Below are 23,311 nucleotides of genomic sequence, written 5' to 3'. Positions count from 1 at the left end.
TTTGGACACTAAGGGGCAATTTAGCATGGCCATTCCACCTAACCTACACATCTTTGGACACAAAGGAGCAATGTACCATTGCCAATCTAACTAACCTGCACAGCTCTGGATAATAAGGAGCAGTTTAGCATGACGAATCCACCTAACCTGCACATCTTTCGGACTGTGGGAGGAAACCAGAGCATCTGGAGGAAACCTCAGACACAGGGAGAACATGCAGACTCCACACAGATAGTGACCCAAGCCGGAAATCGAACCCGGGTCCCTGGTGCTGTAAGGCAGCAGTGCTCACTACCGTGCCGCCCCGTGTCAGTGCTCTACCTGAGAATTTGATACTTGATACTTCAGAAATCTGACACTTTACTGATCACCTTTTGGGGAGAAAAAGGATTAAACCACTTGGGAATAGATGAATTCCAAGTTCCCAGAAGTACTAAACAGAAGAATTCTACACATTGCCAACCAGATGTTTTGGGTGCCAACGTAAGTTGGCAAACGCGACTTGTTGATTCATGCAAACAGCACGATAAATTCTGAAAGCAAGATGTCCAAATATTGGGACTAAGGAAAGAGAGCACTCTGCGTCTGGTCTCAGGAGCCCAGAAGCCAGTTCAGGAAGTTTTCTCCAACTGTAAAGGAATCTGTCCAGAATATTAATGAGCTGCTTGACAGGATCCTCCCAACAGTGATTGTGAAAGCAAATGATTTAAATATGCCTGTGTATCATTCCAAAGTCACTGAGCAAAAGCTTCTCTACCTGCTAAACCAGTGGAAGTGAAAATATTCACAGTTCATCAGCAATGTATTTTGGCAAACTGATGGATCAACACGCCCTTTGAGGTCTATCCAACCCCTGAGGCATTTCGGAAAGAAATAGACCATAAAATATTGGAGCAGAATGAGCCCATTCAGCCCATTGAGTCTGCTCTGCCATGCTGTTAAGTCAACCCCATTCTCCTGCCTTTTCCTTTGATCTCATTACCAATCAAGAACCGATCTATATCTGTCTTAAATACACTTAGTGACCCGGCCTCCTCTGTGGCAAAGAATTCCACAGATTCACCACCCTCTGGCTGAAGAAATTCCTCCTCATCTCGGTTCGAAAGGGACGTGCCTTCACTCTGAGGCTGTGCCCTCAGATCCCAGTCTCTCCGACTAATGGAAACATCTTCTCCATGTCCACTTTATCCTGGCCTTTCAGTATTCTGTATGTTTCGATAAAATCCTGCCCCCCTCATCCTTATAAATTCCGAGTACACACCCGGAGTCGTAGAATCGTAGAAACCCTATAGTGCAGAAGGAGGCCATTCGGCCCATCGAGTGTGCACTGACAACGCCTATACAGGTCGTAACCCTACATATTTACCCCGTTAATCCCTCTAATGTACGCATCCCGGTACACCAAATGGCAATTTAGCATGGCTAATCCACCTAACCTGCACATCTTTGGACACTAAGGGACAATTGGCCATGCTAAATTGTCCCTTAGTCTCCAAAGATGTGCAGGTTAAGGCTAATTCAGATATTTTTATTGAATTCAACTTCCACCATTTGCCGTGGTGGGATTCGAACCCGGGTCCCCAAAATATTCGCTGAGTTTCTGGATTAATAGTCTGGCAACAGTACCACGAGGCCATCACCTCCCCAATAAACGTGGAGACAACTAAATACCTTCGTTCCTGCGCATCTGTGGCTTCTTGTTGGTAAAGTAGATCCATTCTACGGAGGCCAAGGCACCACAATTTTTCCTGATTCTGACCAAGTAACGAGTTACCTCCGTCTTTCACTGAAACTCCCTCCCTGGGGCAAATTGGGGCGATAAACACTTCTCTAAGCGCAGCTGTCACAGAAGGGAAGGGTTGACTCTGGCCGCTGTGCGACGGCATGGTAGAACGTCATTTACAATTCCGTTACGCGTCGCGGGCAACGTTCTTCTGTCCTGGTTCCTGATGGAATCACCTCTCCGACATAATGAAGCAGGCAAATCTTTTGAGGTACATTTAGGGACAGCACTTCAGGACGATTGAAACGATCTCCAATAATTTGATAAATTCAGAGGGATCAAAAAAGGCTTTTTGAGCAAGTTATGACATCAACTCCATCAGTAAAATGCACTGATTACTTTCATCTTTGCTTATCGATTTTCAATGTACATTTTCTTTGCCTTGCATATCTGGCGAAGTTTATTGGATACTTTTTGAACTTCAGCCCACATAGTAGGTTCGAGCAGCACTGTGGTGGCATGGCAGAGTGGTAGGTTTCAGAGTCACGTGGAGTTGGCATCTCTACGCACAGAAGGTGCTGAAGAACGTGGGTATAATTATTTGATGCCCAGCTCAAGGGCAACATAGGCCTCAAAGCCTGCCCTGTAGCTGACCCATGGCACAGGAAGATTAGGGAGATTTTAAAAGATTGGATGGCGTTTGAAAATAATGCGACGGCCTCCCTAATTTTATTTATTTTTGAGTTCGCCAAATTTGAATTTTGAAAACTGGCTTTCACACAGGAGTTAGAAGGCCCCTCAACCTGCCTTAGATTCCCCACATAATGTCTTCCCAAACTCATCTTCCTCGAAAGTGCTTAGGCTGGAAGATCGGGTGGATGTGGCGGGGAAGGACTGGAGGCAGTCAGCCTCGGGGCTGCTGCCCCAGTGCGCCTCCCCCCGGCCAGTTATGGAGCAACGATAGATTTGAGGCCTTGGGTCAGCCTTGCTGCCCAGTCGGAGTATGATGTGTGGCCCAGGGAAATCAAGGGGAATGAAAGAAGAAAAAGTTGGTACATTAAGGACAGCACAGTGGCACAGTGGTTAGCACTGCTGCCTCACAGTGCCAGGGACCCAGGTTCAATTCCGGCCTCGGGTCACTGTCTGTGTGGAGTCTGCACGTTCTCCCTGTGTCTGTGTGGGTTTCCTCCCACAGTCCAAAGATGTGTAGGTTAGGTGGATTGGTCATGCTTAATTGCCCCTTAGTGTCCAAGGATGTGCAGGTTCGGGTGATTGGCCATGCTAAATTGCCCCTTAATGTCCAAAGATGTGTAGATTAGGTGGATTGGCCATGCTAAATTATCCCTTAGTGTCCAAAGATGTGCAGGTTAGGTGGATTGGCCATGGGTAATTGCCCCTTTGTGCCAAGATGTGCAGGTTAGGTGGGTTACTGGGGTAAACTCATTGGGTTATGGGCGTGGGACTGTGTACGATGCTCTATTGCAGACTCAATGGGCCAAATGGCCTCTTTCTGCACTATCGGGATTCTATAATTTAGGAAAAAATTCTAACCGTTTAACACTTTACCCTGAACGTTCTGCGGTCCAACAAGGGGAAATATTGACGTATTCCTGTAGTTTGCTATGAAGCTTGACGTCACTCAGAGGTGCGCTTCTGCCTACTATCGCTTGATATGCATTGCAAAGAGCTTGTTAAACAAAAAAGAAACACCCCTTGTATCTGCAGGAAATGGCATCGCGATGCTGTTCTGTAACTTGCATGCGTACCTCACAATCACCTCCGTCAAATGTCTGCTTCCAAACGGGCTTTTGTAAGCGTGCACGTTTTGCTGCTAACTTTGTCATTTGGCCTGCTTATTCATGACTCCAGTTGGAACGACAGGGTTTAAGCTGGACAGGAGGAGGAGGAGGAGAAAGAGGTGAGCAAACTTGCTTGAGAGAGAGAAACAAAAAAAAAAGGGCGTCCGTCACTTTTATTTTTGACGGTTAACCGGCAAGGTCGCAAATATCTGTATGGATTCCTGGATCAATCACGCAAGCAGTTTTGTAACTATGGATTAGCCACTGCTAACAGTCCTTTATAGTGCTTGACTATGCAATTTGGCAAGAGCAGCTTAAACCCTGACCTACGATCCCTGGTGTACGGTCTGCGAGGAGTTTGCCTTCGCACTGATTTTCTCTCTTTCTGCGTCCTGGTCGTAGGTTGTGGTCAACGCCTTGGTGGGAGCCATCCCTTCTATTATGAATGTACTGCTGGTCTGTCTCATCTTCTGGCTCATTTTCAGCATAATGGGAGTGAACCTTTTTGCGGGGAAATATTATTACTGTTATAATGAAACCTCAGAATATAGGTTCCTCCCCAGGGAAGTTAACAACAAGACTGACTGCGAGGCCTATATCAATCAAACCAAAGACGAAATCCGATGGAAGAATGTAAAGATTAACTTCGACAATGTGGGAGCCGGATACTTGGCATTGCTGCAAGTGGTAAGCCTTTTTTCGCCATTTGGCGTGCATTTCTAGTACATTGCGCAGGGGTATGGGGAGGGGATGAATTGGGTGAATGTACGAGCGAGTGAATCATGGAAGATAGGAGCAGGAGGAGGCCATTCAGCCCTTCAAGCCTGTTCCGCCATTCATCACCATCATGGCTGATCATCCAACTCAATAGCCTAATCCTGCTTTCTCCCCATAACTTTTGATCCCATTCACCCCAAGTGCTGTATCCGGCTACCTCTTGAATACATTCAATGTTTTGGCATCAACTACTTCCTGTGGGAATGAATTCCACAGAAGAAATGTCCCCTCACCTCCATCCTAAATCATCCACTCTTTGGGTGAAGAAAGGTCTCCTCATCTCCGTCCAGATCTTCAGACTGTGACCCCTGGTTCTGGACTCCCCCCACCATCAGGAACATCCTCCCTGCATCTACCCTGTCGAGTCCTGTTAGAATTTTATAAATCTCTATGAGATTCCCCCCTCATTCGTCTGAACTCCAGCGAAAACAATCCTAACCGAGTCAATCTCTCCTCATACATCAGTCCCCCCGGAATCAGCCTGGTAAACCTTCACTGCACTCCCTCGAGAGCAAGAATATCCTTCCTCAGAAAAGGAGATCAAAACTGCACACAATACTCTAGGTGTGGCCTCACCAAGGCCCTGTATAATCGTAACAACACATCCCTGCTCCTGTACTCAAAACCTCACACAATGAAGGCCAACATACCATTTGCCTTTTTCACGTGAATTGTCCCGTGAACTGTGGAAGGAGAGGATTTCGCAGACTGTGTGGACTTTTGTTTTGCTGAGCACTGTTTATTGTGCTCCGAGTAACTGATACCCTCGAGGGAAAATGTCGCACTGCCAAGGGAGGCTCACTCAAAGGGAGCTCAGGCTGCACTCCTGTGAAGCTATCCCTCAGCACACATGTCCACTTTAAGCCACATCCACCGCATCCCCCCCCCACCCCCGCTTCCACCTGAGAGTGCAGGATTGATGAATTTACTCTTTAGTGACATCACATGCTTTGAGAAATCAGGTGGCACAGTGGTTAGCACTGCTGCCTCACATCGCCAGGGACCCGGGTTCAATTCCAGCCTCAGATGATCATGTGTGGAGTTTGCACATTCTCCCCGTGTCTGCGTGGGTTTCCTCTGGGTGCTCCAGTTTCCACCCACACTCCAATGATGTGTAAGTTAGATGGATTGGCCGTGCTGAATTGTCCCTTAGCGTCCAAAGATGTGTAGGTTAGGTGGATTGGCCATGCTAAATTGCTCCTTAGTGTCCAAAGATGTGCAGGTTAGGGTGGATTGGCCGTGCTAAATTGCCCCTTAGTGTCCAAAGATGTGTAGGTTAGGTGGATTGGCCGTGCTAAATTGCTCCTTAGTGTCCAAAGATGTGTAGGTTAGGTGGATTGGCCATGCTAAATTGCTCCTTAGTGTCCAAAGATGTGCAGGTTAGGGTGGATTGGCCGTGCTAAATTGCCCCTTAGTGTCCAAAGATGTGTAGGTTAGGTGGATTGGCCGTGCTAAATTGCTCCTTAGTGTCCAAAGATGTGTAGGTTAGGGTGGATTGGCCATGCTAAATTGTCCCTTAGTGTCAGGGGAATTAGCAGTGTATATATGTGGGGTTATGGGTATGGGGCCTGAGCGGGACTGTGGTTGGTGCGGTCTCGATGGGCCAAATGGCCTCCTTCTGCACTGTAGGGATTTCCCATTGAAAATGTGAAAACTAATGTGCTTATTTGAACATGAGATGACAGCATTGTCATCGTGGCAAAATGTTGCGTTCTCTGATCATCGGAGTGCAAAGTGATTGAAAGCAGTGCACTGTTCATTGAGTGTTCATCTGTTTGTTTCCAGGCTACCTTCAAAGGTTGGATGGAAATCATGTATGCTGCTGTGGATTCGCGACGGGTAAGTGCAGGCAGCAAAATGCGTGGCAACTCTTGCCCGATGGTGAGTGTTGGGCACATGTGATACCCTCAGTTACCAATGTAAGGCACGCACCAGATCGTGTACCCTCTCATCCGTTTTGGAGGTGTTGCATTCTTGCAAGCCAAGCAGAGGCCAAGCTTCCCGATGTCAACTGGGTGAAGCCCATTTGCCATGCACTCCAGAAGCGGCAGTTAAAATTTGTTCGCGTTTCTACTCCTGACTGCAGCCGGGTCACCTGCCATGAAATGCACTGCGCGGGCCTGAGGTGGAAACAGAATTGGGTTCACCTCTGACCTCCCCAGTGGCCAAGCAAACCTGGTGGCTGTCCTAGCCCACCTCATGCTTAAGGTACCAGAACCTGGCTCATCAACCCCAACTCTTGACAAGGCAACATCTTCAATGGTAGGCGGGAAGGTGACATCCTGCCCTGTTTACAATCTTGAGGCAAATTGACCCGAGTGTGACAGAAAAGAGTTCAAGAGTAAAATATCCCAGTGGTGTGACTTCTGTGGTAAATTTATAGGGAACAGTTCTGATTTGATTTGATTTGATTTATTATTGTCACATGTATTGGGATACAGTGAAAAGTATTGTTTCTTGCGTGCTATACAGACAAAGCATACCGTTCATAGAGAAGGAAAGAAGAGGGTGCAGAATGTACTGTTACAGTTACAGATAGAGTGTAGCGTATACGGTAAGTCCATTCAAAAGTCTTGACAGCAGCAGGGAAGAAGCTGTTCTTGAGTCGGTTGGTACGCGCCCTCAGACTTTTGTATCTCTTTCTGACAGAAGAAGGTGGAAGAGAGAATGTCCGGGGTGTGTGGGGTCCTTAATTATACTGGCTGCTTTACTGAGGCAGCGGGAAGTGTAGACAGTGTCAGTGGATGGGAGACTGGTTTGCGTGATGGATTGGGCTACATTCACGACCTTTCGAAGTACAAAAAGGAAAGCAATATTGGCCATACTAAATTGTCCCTTAGCTTCCAAAAATGTGTGGATTTGGTGGATTGGCCATGCTAAATTGTCCCTTCATGTCTAGGGATGTGTAGGTTAGGGAGATTGGTCATACTAAATTACCCCTTAGTATCCAAAGATGTGCAGGTTAGGTGGATTGGCCATGCTAAATTGCCCCTTTAGTGTCGGGGGATTAGCAGAGTAAATATGTGTGGTTATGAGGCTGGGGCCTGGGTATGAATGTTGGTGAAGCTGGCTCGATGGGCCCCTGTTGCGATTCTGTTCTCTTCTATGGGTAAACCATCATCAGGGTTCTAGACAGGAGACAAACCCTGTTTTGACATTTCCATTCAGTGGAATACGTGAAATATGCGTATATGAGGTGAGTTCTTCAATGGAAACGCCCACTGCGAAAGAGCTACCCAACCTCAGTTATCTCCTCTGAGCTCTTGCATCTCTTACATTGCTGAAGCCGCCTGCACAAAATACAAAGAGGGAGAAAGGTTTTCCTTGCGAGACACAAGCTGGTCTCTGCATCCCCTTTCTGTTGTATAAGAGACATATAAGATAATGAAGGGGATGGATAGGGTAGAGGTAGAGAGATTTTTCCCGCTTAGAAAGGATAGCAGGACTAGAGGGCACAGCCTCAAGATAAGCGGCAGGGGGGAGCTGTTTAGAACAGAGTTGAGGAGGAACTTCTTCACTCAAAGGGTGGTGAATCTCTGGAATTCTCTGCCCGTTGAAGTGGTGGAGGCCAACTCGCTAAATATATTTAAGTCACGGGTAGATAGGTTTCTGTTAGACAAGGGAATTAAGGGTTATGGGGAGAAAGCGGGAAAGTGGAACTGATCCACTTCAGATCAGCCATGATCTTATTGTTTGGCGGGGCAGGCTCGAAGGGCTAGATGGCCTACTCCTGCTCCTATTTCTTATGTTCTTATGTTGTGCTGTAAACTGTTAATGATTCTTCTTTGTCATTCCAGACTGGAGAGCAACCACTCTATGAGGATAACATCTATATGTATATATACTTTGTCATCTTCATTATCTTTGGATCCTTCTTCACACTCAACCTGTTCATTGGTGTAATCATTGACAACTTCAATCAGCAAAAGAAAAAGATAAGTTTACTTCTCTTTGTCTGAGGAAGGAAAGCTTCTGAGAATGGCTTTCTCACTCTCTTTTTCACAAACCTTTCAAGGCGACTCATCCATTTGGGTTCCAAGTCCACATTGCACAGTTGAATATTATTTTCGATGATGGAGACAAATGAAATGGATTAATGACATCCCTGTGTTCAATGCCTACAGAATTCATTTGAGAGTTTCCTGGTCAGTAACACTGTGGAAGGCAATGGCACAGTGGGTTCAATTCCCGGCTTGGGTCACTGTCTGTGTAGAATTTGCACGTTCTCCCTGTGTCTGTATAAGTTTCCTTTGGGTGCTCTGGTTTCCTCCCATGATCCAAAGATTTGATTTATTATTGTCACATGTATTGGGATACAGTGAAAAGTATTGTTGCTTGCTCGCTATACAGACAAAATGAAACATAGGGGAGAAGGAAAGGAGAGAGTGCAGATTGTAGTGTTACAGTTATAGCTAGGGCGTAGAGAAAGATCAGCTTCATATTTGATTTGATTTATTATTGTCACATGTATTGGGATACAGTGAAAAGTATTGTTTCTTGTACACTATACAGACAAAGCATACCGTTCATGGAGTACATAGGGGAGAAGGAAAGGAGAGAGTGCAGAATATAGTGTTACAGTTACAGATAGGGTGTAGAGAAAGATCAACTTAATATTTGATTTGATTTATTAGTCACATATATTGGGATACAGTGAAAAGTCTTGATTCTTGCGTGCTATACAGACAAAGCATACTGTTCATCGAGTACATGGGGGAGAAGGAAAGGAGAGGGTGCAGAATGTAGTGTTAGAGTCATAGCTAGGGTGTTGAGAAAGATCAACTTAATATTTAATTTTTATCACATGTATTAGTATACAGTGAAAAGTATTGTTTCTTGCGCACTGTACAGACAAAACATACCATTCATAGAGAAGGAAAGGAGAGAGTGCAGAATAAGGAATTCTGATTTGATTTATTATTGTCACATGTATTGGGATACAGTGAAAAGTATTGTTTCTTGTGTGCTATACAGATAAAGTATACCATTCGTAGAGTACATAGGGGACAAGGAAAGGAGAGGGTACAGAATATGGTGTTACAGTCATAGATGTGGAGAGAGAGATCAGCTTAATATTTGATTTGATTTGTTATTGTCATATGTATTGGGATACAGTGAAAAGTTTTGTTTCTTGTGCACGGTACAGACAAAGCATACCATTCATAGAGTACTTGGAGAGAAGGAAAGTGAGGGTGCAGAATATAGTGATACAGTCATAGCTAGGGTGTCGAGAAAGCTTAATATATGGTAGGTCCATTCAAAAGTCTGACAGCAGCAGGGAAGAAGTTGTTCTTAAGTCAGTTGGTACGTGACCTCAGACTTTTGTATCTTTTTCCCGACGGAAGAGGGTGGAAGAGAGAATGTCCACAGTGCGTGGGGTCCTTGAATATGCCGGCTACTTTTCTGAGGCAGCGGGAAATGTAGATAGAGTCGATGGATGGTAGGCTGGTTTGCGTGATGGACTGGGTTACGTGCACAACCCTTTGGCCTCGGATCACTGACTGTGTGGAGTGTGCACGTTCTCCCTGTGTCTGCTTGGGTTTTCTCCAGGTGCTCCAGTTTCCTCCCACAGTCCAAAGATGTGCAGATTAGGTGGATTGGCCATGCTAAATTGCCCCTCAGTGTCCAAAGATGTGTGGGTTAGATGGATTGGCCTTGCTAACTTGCCCCTTAGTGCCCAAAGATATGCAGGTTAGATGGATTGGCCATGCTAAATTGCCCCTTTGTGCACAAAGACATGCAGGTTAGATGGATTGGCAATGCTAAATTGCCCCGTAGTGACCTAAGGTGTGCAGGTTAGGTGGATTAGTGGGGTAAATATGTGGGGTTACAAGGATAGCACCTGGGTAACATACTCCGTTGAAGAGTTGGTGTGTACTTGATGGGCTGAATGGCCTCCTGCTACACTGTAGAGATTCTATGATTCAAACCACTGCAGTACTTTCTCAAACATAGTCATGGACCAATCCAATAGGAGTGCATGGTCACATGGGACCTGAGGGCCTGTCCTTACCCGGTCTGGCCTACGTGTGACTCCGGACCCACAGCAAGGTGGCTTACTCTTAAATAGTCTCTGAAAAGGCAAGCAAGCACGGGCAATGAATGCGGACCCATACCCACATCCCATGAGGGCAAAACGTTGTCTGATTCCAAGAACGAATTCGATATAGCTCTTAGGGCTGAAGAGATCTTGGGATATGGGCGGGTTCAGGATATTGAATTTGATGATCAGCCATGATGAAAATGAATGACAGAACAGGCTCAAAGGGCCAATTGGCCTACATCTCGTTCTATGTATAGAAAGGAAATACTAGTGACATCAGAGGGCAGAAGGTCAGTGCTGCACTGACATCACTTTCTCTGTTATCACCGTTCCTTTCAAGTTACAGACTCCCTTTTGGCTCCACCTCCAGTCCGATCTTACCCGAAAGTGGTTGTTATTATGAGAGTCCTTACTGTGAGATTGAACCTGATCTTCCATTCTTTGAATGCCTGAGTGATTGGGGACTCAAGGGGCCAGGATTACTCAGCCGCGCTCACCCCAAAACCAGAAAATCCCACCCGAGGTCAACAGACCTTTGGATGGTCCGTCCTCCCCTGCCTGCTACGTTTCCCGTAGCAGGCCAGGCGGGAAAATCCCCCCCCCCCCCCCCCCCCATGTCTTTGAACAAAGTTGCAAATCAACGTCATGTCGGGAGGGGCCAGGGATATGTTCCCCTCAGGGATTCCAGCGATAACGGCGTAGGGCTGGCGAGAGATAAGCCATGATGTGGATGTGCCGGTGTTGGACTAGGGTAAACACAGTAAAAAGTCTGACAACACCAGGTTTAAGTCCAACTGATTTATTTGAGTGAGTGTACTATCAAATAAATCAGTTGGACTTAAACGTGGTGTTGTCAGACTTTTTACCGAGAGATAAGCTGGCAGTGAAGATACTCGGTCTCCTGTAAGGTTGGGTAAGAATGCCACAAAACAAAGGCAATCCCACTTGGCCAAGCAGCAGAGGTGGAGTGCTGAAGGCGGCATCGTTTAGTTGACTCCATCGAAGGTCACGGACGGGGAGAGAAAGATGAGGGAAGACAACATACCTGGGTCTCAATCACGGAGCGTCAGAGCCATTTGAGACTTTCTTAAGAGCTGTTTCACTGCTGTGGCAGACCCGATTGCTCGGACTTGGATTGGAGTGGGAAAGATACACACACGTCTGCAGACAGCAACGCGTTTATTGATTTTTGCAGAGGCAGTCATTTTCCCAGAAAGAAATGGTTTAATGACATGGCTGTCAAAAAAAAGAGACCAGTACCCGAGGAGACCAGAAGCCTTGAGGGCACCACCTTATCGGCCATTTGTGCCACGCTCCCGCTGTAGCGAGTGGGAGATTTTGGCACCCAGTCAAATCTTCATAGACTTTTCATTTATTCATTAGTGGGACATAGGCATCGCTGGCTGGGCCAGCATTTATTGCCCATCCCTAGTCGCCCCTTGAGAAGGTGGTGAGCCGCCATTCTGAATCGCTGCAGTCCACGTGCTGTGGGTTGACCCTCAATGCTGTTAGGGAGGGAGTTCCAGGATTTTGACCCAGTGACAGTGAAGGAACGGCCGATATATTTCCAAGTCAGGATGGTGAGTGGCTTGGAGGGGAACTTGCAGGTGGTGGTGTTCCCAGGTATCTGCTGCCCTTGTCCTTCTAGATGGAAGTGGTGGTGGGTTTGGAAGTTGCTGTCTAAGGAGCCTTGGTGAGTTGCTGCAGTGCATCTTGTAGATGGTACACACGGCTGCTACTGAGCGTCGGTGGTGGAGGGAGTGAATGTTTGTGGATGGGGGGCCAATCAAGCGGGGCTGCTTTGTCCTGGATGGTGTCGAGCTTCTTGAGTGTTGTTGGAGCTGCACCCATCCAGGCAAGTGGGGAGTATTCCATCACACTCCTGACTTGTACCTTGTAGATGGTGGACAGGAGTCAGGAGGTGAGTTACTCACTGCAGGATTCCCAGCCTCTGACCTGCTCTTGTAGCCACTGTGTTTGTGTGGTGAGTCCAGTTGAGTTTCTGGTCAATGGTAACCCCAAGGATGTTGACAGTGGGAGATTCAGTGATGGTAACACCATTGAATGTCAAGGGGCGGTGGTTAGAATGTCTCTTATTGGTGATGGCCATTGCCTGGCATTTGTGTGGCACGAGTGTTACTTGTCACTGTCAGTCCAAGCCTGGATGTTGTCCGGATCTTGACTGCAGCAGGTTGGAAAAATCCCACCAGTGTGAACAGTGGTGACCTTTGAGTGTCAGCTGGCAAGAGGGCACAGTCAAAATTTAGGTTGTAGCTTCCAGTGGAATGATCCTTAGGTAAGGGACTAACCATCTGAGCAACCCACACCTGTAAAAGGTCTCCCAGTGAGTGAAGGAAGGGTAGGAGGCAAATGAAAAGGGGCAAATGGTAGAATTCCTGAGGTTGTAACCAGTTTCTTTCTGTTCTCTTTACTTTGGAGGTCAGGATATCTTTATGACTGAAGAACAAAAGAAATATTATAATGCTATGAAGAAACTAGGGTCAAAGAAACCACAGAAGCCCATTCCAAGGCCGCTGGTAAGCATGCTCAAAAACGAGATGTGCTCTAACCCTCCAGTTCTCCAAGTTAGTGAAGGGAAAGTAGTCTTTCCACTGCATTTCCAGTAGTCAGGTCCATCGATGCACTGCTCAGCCTCTACACAAGGTGGCCCTGTTTTAGGAGTCTAGGGCTGGGATTCCCCAAACTTGCCCGCGGCTGGGGTTTTCCAATCCTGCTGCTGCGAATGGAGATGTATCTGAGCGCCGGATTTTCTGTTCTTGCTGGTGGTGGGTGCAGGGGCAAACAAAATGGGAGAATTCTGGCTGAGATCTAAGCTTTCTTTGACAAGTTTGCCGGATTACAAAGCTGGAGAAGTGCATCATTTTATTGAGTCCCACCTTTTTCTCTGCACCTAGCTTCCATGTGATGTTGGGGCAGCACGGTGGCACAGTGGTTAGCACTGCTGCCTCACGCCACTAGGGACCTGGGTTCAATTCCAGCCTTGGGTCACTGTCTGTGTGGAGTTTGCACATTCTCCCTGTGTCTGCGTGGGTTTCCTCCGGATGCTTCAGTTTCCTCCCACAGTCCAAAGATGTGCAGGTTAGGTGGGTTGGCCATGCTAAATTGCCCCTGAGTGTCCAAAGATGTGCAGGTTAGGTGGATTGGCCATGCTAAATTGCCTCTTCACGTTGGGGGAGTTAGCAGGGTAAACACATGATGTTCGGGGATAGGTGGGACTATTGACGGTGCAGGTCCAATGGGCCAAATGGCCATCCTTTGGGATCCTATGAACTCCTTGTCATCTTGAGTGCCAAGCTGGTTTGCAAATTGTGGGTAAATGGAAAGAGCTTGCTGTTGGCTGGCAGAGGGTACATCGGGCACACTGGACAGTCACCACTAATCGTTATCCCTGTGTCTGATTTTTGTGTGTTTGTTTGCAGAACGTAATCCAGGGTGGAGTCTATGACTTTGTGACTCAGCAGGTTTTTGATATTACTATTATGATACTCATCTGCCTCAACATGGTGACAATGATGGTGGAGACTGACGATCAAAGTAAAGAAAGTGAAAATATTTTGTATTGGATCAACTTCATTTTCATCATTTTCTTCACGAGCGAATGCGTGCTCAAACTGTTTGCGCTGAGGCACTATTATTTCACCATTGGGTGGAATATATTTGATTTTGTGGTTGTGATCCTTTCCATTGTTGGTGAGTAATAACGTTGCAGTAACCACGTTTGTGAGCGTAACGGGCTTGCCCAATTGTGCACTTCCGCTGCGATAGATCGATGTTCAAGCACTTGGCTAACAGCCAGGCAACAACGGCCAGCAAGCATGTCCAATACGCAGCACCTGCACGGTGGTTATCACTGCTGCCTCGCAGCGCCAGGGACCCGGGTTCGATTCCTGGCCTTGGGTCACTGTCTGTGTGGAGTCTGCATGTTCTCCCCCGTGTCTGCATGGGTTTTCTCCAGGTGCTCCGGTTTCCTCCCACAGTCCAAAGATGTGCGTGTTACGTGGATTGGCCATGCTAAATTGCCCCTTAATGTCCAAAGATATGTCAGTTAGGTGGATTGGCCATGTTAAATTCCCCTTAGTGTCCAAAGCTGTGCAGGTTAGGTGGATTGGCCATGCTAAATTGCCCCTTAGTGTCCAAAGCTGTGCAGGTTAGGTGGATTGGCTATGCTAAATTGCCCCTTAGTGTCCAAAGATGTGCAGGTTAGGTGGATTGGCCATGTTAACTCGAACCGGGGTCCCTGGTGCTGTGATCTAGACAAAAACCATCCATAATCTGGGAAAACTTCCCTTTGGGAAGCGTGGGAACATCTTTCCTCCGCATCCCACAGAGGCAGAATCTGTATTTCTTGGACTTAGTGGGTTCTGTTGTTGAGGCTAAATGGGATTTTGGGATGTTTTTGGTCACTACTGCAGTCTTAATTCCACCATTTTACTTTCCTCGTTAAAAAAACGATGCCAATGTATTGGGTGAGAGTGAGGAAATTACCCAGGTCCCTGGCGCTGTGAGGCAGCAGTGCCAACCACTGTGCAACCCACAAAGAGCACCGTGCACCCCAAGGCTGTCCCACATTTTCACACACACGTTCCTTTAGCGTGAAAAATAGGCATTAATTCTTTGGACTCAAGACTTGTTGAACGTTCGAATTGTTTGATTGTTAACCCCCAATAGCAATACCTCAGGGGAACAACACCTCACAATCTGTAATATTTATTGAAGTTTACAGTCTATCTGCACAGTCAATAAAATGTGATGTTTCATCATTATCTTCATGATGTGAGGTGAGGCAATGAATTAACTATAGTGGGGCAGCACAATGGCACAATTCCAGGGACCCGGGTTCAATCCCTGGCTTGGGTCACTGTCTGTGTGGAGTTTGCACATTCTCCCCATGTCTGCATGGGTTTTCTCCAGGTGCTCCAGTTTCCTCCCACAGTCCAAAGATGTGCGGATTCAGTGGAGTACCCATGCTAAATTGCCTCTTAGTGTCCAAAGATATGCGGGTTAGGTGGATTGGCCATGCTAAATTGTCCCTCAGTGCCTGTGCCGTCCCACAGTAACTTCACAGCAACTTCGCTGCAGTGTTAATGGCAGCCGACTCACGACACTAATAAACAAACTTGAACTTAAAACTGTTGTGCAAGATGCTTCTGCAACGTCCTTCCTTAGTTATTAACAGGACCACGCTTCATCTGTGGCAGATCATTTGCTTCCAAGCAGTAACATTATTCCAATTTCTTCTATTTCCTCAGGAATGTTCCTGGCTGATTTAATTGAGAAATATTTTGTGTCGCCGACGCTGTTCCGAGTAATTCGATTGGCTCGAATTGGTCGTATTTTGCGTCTGATTAAAGGGGCCAAAGGAATCCGAACGCTATTGTTTGCCTTAATGATGTCTTTGCCTGCCTTGTTCAACATTGGGCTCCTGTTGTTCCTGGTTATGTTCATCTTTTCAATATTTGGGATGTCTAATTTTGCCTACGTCAAGAAGGATTCTGGCATCGATGACATGTTTAACTTTGAAACCTTTGGCAACAGTATGATCTGCCTGTTCCAGGTCACCACGTCCGCCGGTTGGGATGGCTTACTCTTGCCGATCTTGAACAGGCCACCGGATTGTGACCTTGAAAAGGAGAATCCTGGCACCGCCGTCAAGGGTGACTGCGGCAACCCGAGCGTGGGCATCTTTTTCTTTGTCAGTTATATCATCATATCCTTTTTGATTGTTGTGAATATGTACATCGCCATCATCCTGGAGAACTTCAGCGTGGCAACCGAAGAGAGTGCCGAACCGCTGAGTGAGGATGACTTTGAGACATTCTATGAGATCTGGGAGAAGTTTGACCCGGACGCCACGCAGTTCATCGAGTATAACAAGCTGTCTGACTTTGCCGACACCTTGGAAGCTCCACTCCGCGTCCCGAAGCCCAATCACATTGAACTCATTGCCATGGACCTGCCCATGGTGAGCGGTGATCGGATCCATTGCTTGGATATCTTATTCGCGTTCACCAAGCGTGTGCTGGGAGAGGGCGGAGAAATGGATGTTCTCCGGCAGCAGATGGAGGAGAGGTTTGTGGCATCCAACCCCTCCAAGGTGTCCTACGAGCCCATCACCACCACCCTCCGGCGCAAACACGAGGAGGTCTGCGCCATCATCATCCAGCAGGCCTACAGGGCACACCTGGCGAGGCGAAAAGTTGTCCTCAAAGGACGGGTTCCCTGCACCAAGCCAGGAGGGCATGCCAATGAGAACGGCAACACCCACCAAGAGAAGAAGGAAGGCTCTCCTTCTACTGCTTCACTGCCATCGTACGACAGTGTAACAAAACCTGAGAAGCAAGTGAAAGATCGAAAAGGCACTGATAAAGGCAAAAACAACCAAAAAGACATCAGGGAATCTAAGTTGTGAAAAACAAAATTCCATTTGCAAGCAAATGTTGTTTACAGACTTAAAAAAAGAGTATATAGATATATATATATATATGAATATATATATCAGTGCAGAACAGTGACCCAATTTCTAGAACAAAAAGAACTCTCACCTAGAGATCTATACCAAACATAATCTGCTTACAATATAAAGTTGTTGCCTAGACGACGGTGACCTTTACCTGTCATGACACTTAGAACTCTGTACAGCAAAGGGGATTCAATAAACTCCAACAGGTGGTTACTGCATCTACATCTAACTCAGCAGTCATTGCAGCAAAATGGACAAACAGAAACAAAATGGCTGCTAGGATCAGTACATTGCCAAGGGGGTCAGACAGACAGATTTTATTTTCCCATTTTGTTCCACTCCCTTCAGACACAAAGAAACAAGGTTTGTTTTGACCACGCAAAATTACAGTTGCCTCCTCTGTTCAACAACTGCAGTAACATGTAGCCCATGTCATGTTTTTTCCGCCACCGTTCCTTTCTTGTACCTGCATACTTTCTTTTCCTCTCTCCACATGGGCTTCATGTTGCTTGGGGGAATAAAGGGGGAGGTAAGTGGGTTTTTTTTTTCTCTTTCGGACTGAGGGGTTGGCGGGGGGGTGGGGGGTGGGTCGGGAGGGTGGGGGGTGGGTGACTTACTCAGGCCGCTTCCAAAAACAAAACAACAAAAAAAATGTGCTTGTTCAATGCATAGAAATGATTTGCATGATAGCATGTTGTGATCAAGAAAATCATGCATGTAGAGTCATACACCACAGACACAAGTACTTTGTCCACCTGGAGATGACATCTGGTGGGCTGAAGAGGTCCACCGTACACTGTAACAGGAGGGAGGACAGCCTAATATCATGCCCTTCACAAATATTTACAAAGTCTTTAACAAATCATTCATCCAACCTCAGTAGAAGTTTAAACAAACAAACAAAAAAAAGGGGGTTGTGTGTATGTTTAATAGCTAATGTTCTGAACACACAGCCATTGTTGCACATTATTGCTGCTCTGTATCGCCCTTCAATGGGAAAACCTAAAACAGATACAAGAATGGCTTTGTTGTATTTAAAATTCAGTGTAAACCAAAACTAGGGCTTCGAAGATCGTTCATTTGTATCTTGCAGTATTGATTAATCACCTTCATATTGCAAAGTAGACATTTTATACAGAGATAAGGAACGCTGTGACGATGGCAGCTTATCTCTGTGGTGCAATTTTTGGGTACTGGATACTAGGGTAACACGTAGCACCAAGATGTGTATTAATCTGAGTTGATACTGTTTTTGACTTTCTAATCTCTTTGAAACAGCAACTGGACATTGACACCTTCATCAGTGAGATGGTTTGCAGTTGGCACTCTGATGCATGTTTCCTTGCTTCTCTGTAGACACATATAAAATGTTTTTTCTCTAGTACTCACATTTGTTTAAAAAAAAGCAAACGGATCAAACAACAAAAAAAAACACAAGGACGAAATCGAAAGAGCACGCGATGGGCCACGGGAGCTGAACGCGGGGTGGCTGGTCACGTGACCTCATTTCATTTCACATCAGGGCCATCTTGCGACGGCCAAAATGAAGAGTCTCAATTTTCCTCTTCCCAGCTTCCCCGATTAGAATACGATGTGTAAAAAAAAACAAATGAAAAAAAGTCATACATAGATGTACAGCCTATATTGTAAACAGTGCAAACGTATGCTGAAAAGGTGTGGTTGGGATTTTTAAGAGAAATATTATAAATATTGTAATATATCATTTTATTTTATTGGCATGCATTTTTTGTAAATACAGACAAGGAGAAAAAAAAAGACAAAATTAAACCGAATGGCTTCGAGCTGATGCCATTTTCACAACTGTTATTTTGAATCCATGAATACTTTCTCATTTGTTAACATCCCAATCTTTTGAACAGAATGGCAAATTGTAAAAAAAAATCCAAAATCTTGAACACCACAAAACCCAGTGTTTTCTCTGTGCAATAAACCCATTTAACGACCAATTCTGTTCGGAATTAGATTTTTCGCGCTAATTTTGCAGAAGCTAGCAAACGGAAGTGCAGGCGGCAAAAGCAGACCGAGAAAATCACGGCATTAGGGAAAGCAAGCAACATATTGTGGATGCGTCTCGCTCTCATTTCTGTTTTTCTTTCTCTGCAGCAAGATTCTTGATGTCGTCCAACTGTCAATCTCGGGGCTTGTGTAGGTTCACAGTACTTGCTTGTCCTTACCTAACTGCTCTGAATGGAAGCAATGGGGTCACAAAACTAAAAGAACCAAGCCACATCCTGGTTTTCATTTCCCGCTACACAGATGTGCACTGTAATTTTAAAATCTTAGTAGTAAACTAGTAATGTGTTAGTGAAATGCATGGTGGTTGATGATAAATAGCCAAACAATAAATGGTAAAAGCTACATTATTAATACAAGTCTAAAGAATAAATATTACACTTTCTACTCTATCAGGTTGAGGCTGTCTTGGTGTGCAATTTTTGTGTTTATTTCTTTTTCTCTTGGTTGCGGGGGGATGGGGGAGGGTGCGGGGAGGTGGGGGGGTGGGGGTGGGTCTTGTTTCCGAGGAGGGGTACTGTCTTCAGCGAAACGGTTGTTTCTGTTATCTTGCGCAAACCCCCCCCACCAACATCGTGTTGTTAAAACCTGCGGCAAATACGGTGCGATGCTGTAGGACATGCTGTCCCCACCGCTCCCCCCCCCCCCCCAGCACCCTGTCCCACAATGAAGACAGTGCCCTCCCCCCCAACCACCCCCGTGAATTCACAGCTCTGAACCCCGTTGTACTCATCAATTACATTAAGAGCTTTAAGCGTTGATATTCCACTACCGCACACGCCCCCCCGCCACTCGCCCCCGCCACCCTTCCTTGGGTGCCTCAAATGTTAACATAGGTGGATCAGCTGTTATTTTTATCCTGGGCTGGTCCAGCATTTATTGCCCATCTCTCATTGCCCCTTAAGAAGGTGGTGGGTGAGCTGCCTTCTTGAATCGCTGCAGTCCATGTGGTGTAGGTACACCCACAGTGCTGTTAGGGAGGGAGTTCCAGGATTGTTATTGGACATCAGTCAGTCCATGTGGTGCAGGTACACCCACAGTGCTGTTAGGGAGGGAGTTCCAGGATTGTTATTGGACATCAGTCAGTCCATGTGGTGCAGGTACACCCACAGTGCTGTTAGGGAGGGAGTTCCAGGATTGTTATTGGACATCAGTCAGTCCATGTGGTGCAGGTACACCCACAGTGCTGTTAGAGAGGGAGTTCCAGGATTGTTATTGGACATCAGTCAGTCCATTGGTGTAGGTACACCCACAGTGCTGTTAGGGATTTCCAGGATTTTGACCCAGCAACAGTGAAGGGCCAAAATGGCATCCAAGTATGAAATTAGTGACATGATTTTAAGTAAACAAGGTCTAAATTGTCCTGGAGATACCCTCACAAATGATTGCAGTTCAGCTTGAAGGAGGGTCCTGCCTCAGATAGCATGGAACACCCTTGAATAGTGAAGTGGGTTAATTTGATGAGCACGCAACCTGGTTTGACAAGATGAAAGTCTCTCCCCTCCCTGAATGAAATGAGTTTGGGGTTGGGGAGTCTCCTGATAGCAGTGATCCAAATGCACAAAACTGGGCATCATTCAAGGACTCGCTGGCCAGCAGGGAGAGCACATGAATTGGGAGAAAGTCATTGTGGTCCAGTGGGGAACTGCTCCGAAATGATAAGGACGGGGCCCACTCCCAGGGTGGAGCAGAGGGAGCTCTGTTTCGCCTCTGGCTGTGCTGCCACCTCATACTGAAGTGCTTGGCAATTGGAAAAACCCTGCCCGCCTCTTCTGACTGGCATGTGTTTCTTTGAGTACAATGCTGCCTGTTTCCCCACTCCTGTCCAAGGTGAGTTGTGCTAATCCCCACGCGCTTCGGACATTTCTTTGCCAAAAACACGCGAGCAAAGGAGTCAGCGATAGAAGATAAATTGAAAAAATATATAAAGACGCCAAATATAACTCCCGCTGCCAGCATTGTGAATTATGTATTGGAGCTTGGCTTACAATAATGGAATGTCAGGTTTCTCTCTAGGGCCTCCCATCTCAAGAGTGAGAGATTAGGCAAAATGGAGCTCAACGTCACCTCTTCCTGTATGTTTATCTCTGCTTCCCGACAACATGGTGCGATAAACTGAAACCCATGTCTGGGTGGCTCAGTTACGAGGGCCATTGGGTCAAAGGGTGACCATCCCTTGCCCCACCACTTGGGCTTAACACCTGGGCTGGCCTTCTGGTGTTGGGGAGTGTGCCACATTATCGGAAGTGCCAACTCTTGGGTGCCACGCACCCTACACTATCCACCACCCACCCCATTCCCCCGCCCGGCTTATTTAGGTGGAGGGTAGTTCTCCCATTGAAGAAGGGTGGGGGCGTCCTGAGGCAACGCTCTTTCCTCAGTGCCAACCGGTCGCTTGCTGCCCGTGGGATCTTGCTGTGCGCAAAGCGGCTGCCGAAATTTCCTCCAGCGCAACAGCGGCCACTGCAACTCATCATCCGGCGGCGGTGGTGCGGTACAATTAGGTGCTATGCAAATACAATCCCTCTTTTGCCTCCACCTGCGCCCCCCCCCCACAATCTCACTACCACCCTCCGCAACCTATATCCATCCCGTAACGCAAAGACATTCTGAAACACGTGTGACGTTTCTGACATGGCCGATAAAATGTATGGACTTTTTAATGCTATTGAACCGCGTTGAGAACTCAAGTCAGCCCCTTTTTTTTTTGTGTGTTAACCCTCCTTGGAAGTTGGGAATGGGATTCGAAACCACAGCGGATGTTGGTTGCTAGTTAGCAGGGAAGTACTGAGCAATGGCCAATTTTCCTTCTCTGAGGGGCCCTCGCCAACATTGCTTCAGTCTTGCGCAAATTGCTGCTCTATCGTAATGACGGCCCTTGCGGGTAATTAATTTGTGCAGGAGAGGCGTTTCCGTAAGATGTGTTCTTAAAAGCCAGCTTTACTTTCTCTCCAATGGTTATTGGCTAAATGTGTCCCATAAGTGGCCAGGGAATGCTGCATTCTCAGGGGTGTCACCCCCTTCAATGCGATGAGCAGACCAGAACACCACCTCGTCTGAGTCATTCGGACGGATGTCAATCGATCCTACGCTGCGTCTTGGTAGAAAACTCTCCTTCGAGGTGTTGCGGTCAACTTTCTGCAATCAACCACTTCTGCCTGAGGTATTATTTATTTTGTTGGCGGTGGTGAGATCACACGGTTGTCTACGTTCACCAATGAGGCCTCTTGTGCTCGTTGGACGCCGCAGGGGGAGCGGGATGTGTTATTGAGTCTATTAATCACGTTTGAATGTTTTAAGTTTCATTCGGGCGGTTCCCTTCTCCTTTTGGGGTGGGGGGCTTCCTTTTGGTTTTTATCCCTGAGTTTGTTTTTCGTTCAATTGGTTCACCCGAAAGAACGGTGAGATTGTACTGTGAGCAAAATGGCGGCTGCTTATGTGGCAGCCAGGACGCCAAAGTAATTCTTTGCTTCTGAAGCCAGGTTTCTAACAGCAGTGACAATGCAAGTCTTTGCCGCTGACATTTACTAAACCCGAGAGAACTGTCAGCCTCTTGACTTCTTGATTGTGGCAAACCGGGAGCTCCATGGTGTGGGCCAAGCCTGGTTTGCCCTAAAATGTGACTGGTATTTCCGTGGCATCTGTGAGTGCGATGGTGTGTCAGACACCCCAACCCCCCCGCCCTCCCCCCCCAACCTGGTTCGTTCCAGGGCGGTGCAGAGAATACCATTCCATGGTCCCCCGCACCCCACCTCCCCCCCCCCCCACCCCTTTCAATGAATCCTGGGCCGTCCGACTGCTACCTTTGGGATCTTGCTGTGCGCAAAAGCGGCAGCTGCACTGAGTCAGGATAGTGGTCGTGGTTCTGTTACCTGCGGGGTAGTCTGGGGTGCCCGGGTGGTGTGAAAGGTATTTTTAATTTCCTCCTTGTGGTATGTGAACCCTTTGCAGTGTTGGTGCTTGGTGTGACAGTGTGCAATTTTTAAAGGCATTATACCTGGAGAATAGATCAACAGCCCTGATGGTTAGATTTGGTGATAACTTATAGTGAGGCGTATCCTATGCATCTGACTATCTGTTGGTCAATCTTGACTTTTAATTACAATTTGTTCTGCTCTCTCTCTCTCCAATCTTACTTTCAGTTTTTTCCCCCCCCCGACTTTGATTGGCGTGTCTTTATAACTTTCCCCTACGCTGGGTAAAAGCGAAGTCCCAGCGTAGTCGGCCTGTTCGTCAACGTCACGCAAACCTTGGCGGTGGTACCAAACTTGCCCTCGGAACACACGGGGAACGGAAGGGCCTGGTTGGCTCTGATTGGAACCTGGAGACGCCTTCCAGCACGGCGGTGGCGACTCGGACATGCGATGCCTCTGCAGCCAAATAGCCCACTCGCTCTCCTGGAGAATGGCAGCCGGATTGAGTTGGGCACGGCCCACCTGCCATTCTCGGAGCTA

General features: G+C 46.9%; 2 protein-coding genes across 2 annotated transcripts in view; one reads left to right on the top strand and one right to left on the bottom strand.

Moving 5' to 3' along the window:
• Window positions 1-17,374, top strand: part of LOC145361834 (sodium channel protein type 8 subunit alpha-like) — a 191,579-nt gene extending 174,205 nt beyond the window's left edge. Inside the window, exons 23-28 of the mRNA XM_080217785.1 lie at window positions 3,925-4,209; window positions 6,085-6,138; window positions 8,097-8,234; window positions 12,775-12,879; window positions 13,783-14,053; window positions 15,613-17,374. Of these exons, the coding sequence (XP_080073911.1) occupies window positions 3,925-4,209; window positions 6,085-6,138; window positions 8,097-8,234; window positions 12,775-12,879; window positions 13,783-14,053; window positions 15,613-16,772 (2,013 nt within the window). The 3' untranslated portion in view covers window positions 16,773-17,374. The remainder of the gene's footprint in view (window positions 1-3,924; window positions 4,210-6,084; window positions 6,139-8,096; window positions 8,235-12,774; window positions 12,880-13,782; window positions 14,054-15,612) is intronic.
• A 4,778-nt stretch (window positions 17,375-22,152) lies between these two features.
• Window positions 22,153-23,311, bottom strand: part of LOC145361929 (acid-sensing ion channel 2-like) — a 10,166-nt gene continuing 9,007 nt past the window's right edge. The window contains exons 2-3 of the mRNA XM_080217913.1: window positions 23,051-23,308; window positions 22,153-22,269 (exon numbers count right to left, since the gene is read on the bottom strand). Coding sequence (XP_080074039.1) covers window positions 22,153-22,269; window positions 23,051-23,308 — 375 coding nt within the window. The remainder of the gene's footprint in view (window positions 22,270-23,050; window positions 23,309-23,311) is intronic.

Source organism: Carcharhinus amblyrhynchos, chromosome X (assembly GCF_965287045.1).
Source record: "Carcharhinus amblyrhynchos chromosome X, sCarAmb.v2.hapA, whole genome shotgun sequence".
Taxonomy (NCBI): domain Eukaryota; kingdom Metazoa; phylum Chordata; class Chondrichthyes; order Carcharhiniformes; family Carcharhinidae; genus Carcharhinus; species Carcharhinus amblyrhynchos.
The sequence above is the reverse complement of the archived record's forward strand: the minus strand, read 5'-3'. Positions and strand labels throughout refer to the sequence as shown.